This window comes from Acanthisitta chloris, unplaced genomic scaffold (genome assembly GCF_000695815.1).
Source record: "Acanthisitta chloris isolate BGI_N310 unplaced genomic scaffold, ASM69581v1 scaffold10638, whole genome shotgun sequence".
NCBI classification, from domain to species: domain Eukaryota; kingdom Metazoa; phylum Chordata; class Aves; order Passeriformes; family Acanthisittidae; genus Acanthisitta; species Acanthisitta chloris.
The window spans coordinates 8648-15536 of NW_008685349.1; the positions used below are offsets into that span (position 1 = coordinate 8648).

A 6889-nucleotide genomic window follows, 5' to 3' on the forward strand; every position below is an offset into this window, starting at 1 on the left:
TTGCAGCGAGAGCCACAGCTGCCTGTTTGTGAGAAAAGAGCCCACAAATCTCTGCATGAAGTGACACGAGTGCACTCACATGTGAAAGAGAAAACGTAAATAAAGAAGGCTGAGCCCTGCTCACTGGGCTGGAACCAGGCCATATTCTGAGTCTGCACTACGTTACAGCCCTGGGATTTACAAAGCCGCATTACACTTCAAACCAGATTTAATCCCTTCCACGTGTTGCAATGCTGTGGTGGAGGCACAGCGCCAGGATTTGGGAGACCTGGTGGGATTCCCAGCCCAGGAAGAGATGTGCTGCCCAAGCACTGCAATGCAGAGCTCCACAGGGGTCCATGGCCCATCCTTCCTGTGCCATGTGCTGGGATGAGCTCAAGGACAGCAATGCATCCCAGGATAGCTCAGGCTGCAGCGATGTGGGTACACACTGCATACAGCACAGACACCTACTGTACATAATCTGTGAGATGCCTGTGACACACTGATGTCTGGTGCTATGGTACAAAGTCTGGGATGCTCTGGGCACTTCTGGCACACAATTAACCAGTTTCCCATGTCAGCTGGGATTTGCAGAGGAGACCTTCTGTCTCTACGTCGTGGTGCATACCTTCATTTTCCCTCCACACTAAGCTGCCTCCCATTCTGCCCTTTTGGAAACACAGGGGTCTTTAAAGATGTGCTATATTGCTCATTCCTCCTCTCCTGCACACTTTGTTGTCACCCTGGACTGTACTCCTTGCCACAAAACAAGCTGCCATCCATCCTCATCTTCAGTGCACCAGACTTACTCAGCTCCAGCCCCCCACATTCAGCCTTTCCCAGCCCTAATATCTGGGCAGAGTGGCCCAAAATCTGCCAGCATCCCCCAAGGTAGATGTGTTCTATGGGGGAACCTGCCCTGCCAAGTCATTGAAATGTGTCCTACTGCATTGGGCTGGGTCTGCCTGCACTCAAGACTCTCCTTGAGAAACCATAGGTGATTTGCTTTATGTGCATTAAACTCATCTCAATTCCTGTGCTCAGAATTATTGATTAGTCTAATAGCTGAACCCCTGCTGTTTTGCCATTTCATATCTGTGTAACAGAGAAAGGCACATTGATTTTGCTATTAGCAAAATCCTCTTGTATTTGCACAATCTTTTCTCTTCCTGCAATTTTCTAATTCCTTCTGGAAAATACGTTACACATTGTCAAGATCAAATTCCTGAGACATCTTGTTTAAATCAAGGGATTCTTAGCACCTTCTGGTTCTTTTGAATATCCATCTGTGCTGAAATCGCAAATGAGAGAGAGCTACTGGGGCAGGGGGAGGCACCAGCAAGGACCTCAGTCTGTGGTCATACTTGCTGTTATCAAACTTCATTTTGGTCTATTGTGCTGATGAGACAAATTAGCAAAGTACCTCTTGAAAAGACATAAGATCCTCAAACACAGAGCTTTGGGGTAACAACAAGTCTAATGCCTTCAACCCACCTACAAAGGAATAAACCCAACCATAATCCCACTTTTTACCTTAAGAGCTCTCCATGCAGGTATGTGTTGTTCCATTCTGGCCTCTCAACCACCATGGTAACCTTCAGCCTTGCTTTAATTAACCTCCTTTCAGCTACTGCTTCTATAAAACCAGAGCTGTGGTCAGGGTGACCTGTCTCCTTGCTAAGGACACATTCAGATCTGAGTCTCTCTTGCCACACAACCAAGAGAGTCTATTTTGCATCAGCTTCCTCTCTCTAAGCCCTTTTTTTTGAAGTGACAAAATTTCCCAGGGGGAAATTGTGGGCAGGAGAATGCAGATGAAGCTGAGTTTCAGCTGGGCTTTCTCCTGCTGAGCAGCAGAGCCTTCCCTCCAGCCCCTGAGGCTCACAGGTGTGTGCAGGCTCAGCCAGCTGTGCACCCACAAACCCAAAACACCTTACTTCACCTCTCCTAATGAGCGTGGAATCAAATTAAGGCAGCAGCTCATTACCCATGGTGGTGTCCTTTCCTGCCATGGCTCTCTGCTAACCCAAAATCTGGTAATAAACATGGAAACGCCTCGAGTGTGGTGGGATATCAACATTATTCTATAGCATATCTCTAATATCAATATTCATCTAATATTCAAAATTAGTGTGCACATTTCTATTAATAATTAATAATATTACTGCAATATTAATCAAATTAAACCAAACGTTGGCACAGATCTCCTAAGTGGAGTGAATAAAGGGAAGTGTTTGAACCAGGCTCTCTCTTCACCAGCTATGTGTGCTGGGGAATGAGGTTTTTCCCCTTCACCAAGGACTGCACAAGTTCTGTTCTCTTTTCTCATCTGATTTCTCCTGCAAGGACCTGTCCCTTTCCCTTCCTCCCAGGCAGATGAGGATGTTGTTCCTGGCCTGGGATTATTGCCAGGGTGATGCTTTGGCAAACTGAGCAGCACTGGAGGCTACAGAAAACCTTTATGGCAGGGCTGGCTTGAGGCTATCCACCTTTTCCATCAGCCACATGGTGTTGTTTTCTGTGCTCCACAAGTTAAAACCTGGCTCCAGGGAAAAGGAGAGGGGTTTGCATGGCCATTTACACTTTGAAATACTTTTCATGGTCAGTGGTTTACCTATTATCACTGTAAAGCAAAGGTAAAGGGTTCCCCCCCAGCCCCTTCCACTGCAGAAAGAAATTAAAGGAACTTTTCAGGTATGCTTGGGTGAAGAAATCTCCCCTAGGATTGGAGAAAAGATAATTGATTAGGGCAGAGTTTAGGAAATAATTGGGATGCAAAAACTTAATCTTCCTTCCAAAATGATCTCTCAAATCAACTAACCTTCATTGTGAGTGTCAGTTAACGAAAATTGAATTACTAAAAAGGGGAATTGTAATAATTATTGCCAAGTTAATATATTGGGGATGTAGGACAGGGAGGTTTTGTCTTTAGCTCACCGACGTCAGCAGCTGTGCTCCAACAGCAGCTGGGAGGGTGTGGAGAAGCCTCTCGAGGACAGGTAGGGGATAACATCTCTCTCAAAGCTGCACCTTCTAAATGCCCTGTCCAAGAGTGGCTGCAGGACATGAGAACTTCCACCTGCTCTAGATGATGTGAACTTTGAACTCGTGTAATTGGGGCTGTTCTCATTGCCCAGAGAAATGCTTAACCCCACAAGTTAATTGTCAAAAATTGCAACTACAGAGTTGCTCTGCTCTGGTCTGATAAACTCTCCTAGGAGCTCAGTTTGGCAGGTCTGAGGCAATCCTCAGATATAATTGTCCACTCATTTACAATGATATAAACCAGGGTTACTACCTTCAGTGCAGTCACTGGTGATTTATGCCAGCGGGAGATGAGGAGCAGAGCTGGTGTTTCCTGCTATGGTTCATCTTTTGTGCTTTGGTGGAAAAAAAATGGGACAAGAGATGGGACTCATACACACTTGTGCTGCTTCTATTTTCCTTCTCGATTTTCCCTTGGAGTATAAATAGAAGTCCATGGTATTAAACTGATTTTACATTGATAGACATGGACAGAAAAGCAACCCCCAAGGTTCCCTGTGTGTTCCTCCTCTGCAGACCCAGACTCTGTGGGTGCCCAGGGTGTTTGGGGAGCCCCACTATGAAGTGGTAGTGGTAGGATCAGGTTTGGGGCTTCTTTTTCAATCCAAGTTATGGGAATTTCTGCAGTGCTTATTGGCAGTGACACAGAAATGAGCTGGTCCTTCACCAGCAGAGGTGACCCTTTGGGTTAGCAGTGAGCCCCTCTGAGACTTCAGATCTAATACAGGCACTTTGTACCTGATCACGCCAATGCAAATCACATGTAAAATTACTATTTGGTGGCACATCAATCTGTTTGTTTGTTTGGGTTTTTTGGTTGGTTTTCCTTCTGTGGACACTTGCACAGCTGCTGTATCACCACTGCAAAGGGTGAAGTAAAGAACAAAGGCATTGGAGTGGGAGCCCTGGGGTTGGGCTGTCTTGAGCCAGAAGGATGCGATTCTCTCTCAAGACTTTTATTTTCCTAACATGTGCAGGATCCATGAGGATCCAGCAAAATAACTAGCCCAGTTGTTCCTTTCTGTTGCCTCAGGGAGGCTGTGGAGCCCAGTGGAAGGCACCTGGTAAACTCACTGGGATGTTTCTCCTCCTAAGTAATACAGGTCTTTGCCTTGATACAAGTGTGTTAACTACTCCAACCCCCCATCGTCACCAGCAGCAAAGCAGTGATTGTTGAAAGATGAATGACTTCACTTTTCCAATTCCAGCATATGTTTGCATGTCTGAGAGCAAGAAACGTGTGAAACTCACACAAACTATTGGAATTCCAGCTCTGGGGACTGACAAGTAAATATGAAATCACACAGTATTTCATAGAAAACCCACAAATCTTACGTTTGCTGGGCTAAAGTTGATCCTTTGAGGCATGAGCCAAGAAAAACCTCTCATATTAGCTGCACCAGGATTCCTCCATCATCCTAGACTGCAGCTTGATTGAGAAGTTCATGCCTTGTAAACTCCAAGTTTCCCTAAAAACAGCCAGAGGCACATAATCTTTTGCTAAGCTATCCATAAGGAGCTCTGCTAGCTTGGGTGAATCGAGTGTGGGATAACAGATTACATTGAATAAAAAGGAAAAACCACAGTGACAAAATAATGTTATAATATTAAAATAAATCAAATCATATACTGCCATTATTCTGATACAGAATTTTTACACAGCAAATTTGATACATATACAAGAAGTCAGGCAGCCCATTACAGTAAACTTCAGGGTTCCTTGGGTTGTTTTTTTTAAATATAAACTACATCTTAATACATAGTCTGAGATGATCAGGTAGTTTTACACAAGTTCAAGTAACAACAACTTCTCATCTTAGAATACTAAAATAACAAACTCTTTTAACGCTTTGAATATTGAAATGCTTTGGTTCCACCTGCCACTTTTAAAAAGTGTAAAAACTACATCTATTGGTTAAACCTTTACCCTAGAGATGTGCCTAACTTACAAATACAATTATATTAATAAAGATATGAAATGCAACATAAATACAGTTTTTTTGGCGACCGTCATATGCTTCACACTATGCACTTACTCAGCTCTCAGTTCAATTCAGGTATTCCAAAGTGTGAAAACGTGGCCAAAATTTTCTGAAACTGACAATAAATTCAGATGTTTTCATTCTGGGGCTAAGCTGGAACCATGAAATGGTTCAGAAATGGTCAAGCTGCTGCTCTCAGAAAGCAGTTTTGCTTTAGCAGATGTCATTTTTGCTACCCCAAAAATGAAAGCATCCACCGGTGCGAGTCCCTCCTGAAAACCTTGGCCACAACAGCACAGTATCTCATCTCCAGTTGAAGTTGGTGAGGCAGGAAAGTGTGGTGAAGGGTTTTCCCCTGGCAAGTACCTTGTTCGTCACAACAACGAGAAAAAGAAAACACCGAGTGGCTCTTTCCAGCGCAGAGCAGCTCCTGCTAAAAAAACACATCTTCTTTTCTGAAGTCTGGTAAACATTTGAATTTGCTGGAAGTCCTTACACAGATCAGGCCTGGGAGACATGGGCAGGTGTGGTGCATCCTCCGCCCGGAGAAGGGAACCTGGGGACAAAGAGCATGGACATCAGTGACAGGGAGCACTGTGGTGGTGTTCCCAGGGGGATGGATTCAGAGGGATAGTGAGGATACAGGGAATGCTGCCCACCTCCCTTCCCTCCTCCTTGCCTCCTTCCACAGCTGGAGGAGCTGCAGCACAGGGTGGAGAGCAGATGGCAAAGCCAACCCTGTTGTATATCCTGGTCAAGGCACAGTTAAGGGAAAATAAAGTGGTCATGTTGCTGTGTAAATCTCCATCTGTGACACATATTCTCCGTTTACTCCTGTTTCATAAAGGAGTCTGTTGTGAAACTACACTGGCCTTTAGCATCACGTTTTGTGGGGTCACTGCAGGGCTTTCTGCTTGTCCTGACTTCGGCCTTGTCACACAGCACAGAGCAGGACCTGGGAACCACAGATCCCGTGGTGATCAGGTTGGAAGGGACCTCTGGAGATCACCTTGCCTGACCTCCCTTTGAGGAGGATCCTTTCCACCACAGAGCAGAGGTTTCTCATTTCATCCCACGCTCCTCCAGCCACGCTGTGCTGCAGGGAGCACATATGGACTGCATTAGACAAATTTAATTGTGCCATGACATGCACATGCACTGACACTCTTCAACAACTTGATCACAAGCTCTGTCCTTTATAAGAGCCAAGCAGGACAGCCTGGTGGGACGTGGCCAGGAGCCACAGTGCTGCTGGATGGCAGCAATCACTGAGCATCCCCTGGATGCAGCAAAGGGAGCTCAGAGCTAGAAAACCACTGCTGCCAGCCAGGCAGGCAACACTAATTCCCTCAGTTCCAGATTTATGGGTGTTTTGAGCCTGGGATTTTAATATTCCAAGACTGTTTTGTGTCAGTGTGCAAATTTTCTCTTTCAGAAAGTCACAGGGATAAAGTCCCACATGTTCCCCTATGCATCATGCCAAGGACCAGCGTGACTCCAGTGACACCTCTCAGGGTGCAGGGGAGTGAGTAGAGACTTACATCACCTGTGGTGTCCTGGGCCAGCACCAACCTCCTGCCCAGCAGAAGAGCATCAGAGCATCTGAAGAGCAGCCCCAGTGCAAGGGATGCTGTGAGCTTCCCTGTGCTCTCAGCCTTTGACTCCAGTGACACCTCTCTGGGTGCAGAGGAGTGAGTAGAGACTTACATCACCTGTGGTGTCCTGGGCCAGCACCAACCTCCTGCCCAGCAGAAGAGCATCAGAGCATCTGAAGAGCAGCCCCAGTGCAAGGGATGCTGTGAGCTTCCCTGTGCTCTCAGCCTTCTGACAGCTCAGGTGATTTATTCAAAACATTACACTTGCTGCAAGGAAACCTTCCC

The 6889-nt window shown here is 45.9% G+C and overlaps 1 protein-coding gene across 1 annotated transcript in view; it reads right to left on the minus strand.

Annotated features, from left to right (window-relative positions):
- Nucleotides 1-5442: 5442 nt before the first annotated feature.
- The window catches only part of PROK2 (prokineticin 2), a gene marked incomplete at its 5' end in the record, with an annotated part of 3346 nt that continues 1899 nt past the window's right edge, over nt 5443-6889 (minus strand). Inside the window, one exon of the mRNA XM_009079731.1 lies at nt 5443-5565. Coding sequence (XP_009077979.1) covers nt 5443-5565 — 123 coding nt within the window. The remainder of the gene's footprint in view (nt 5566-6889) is intronic.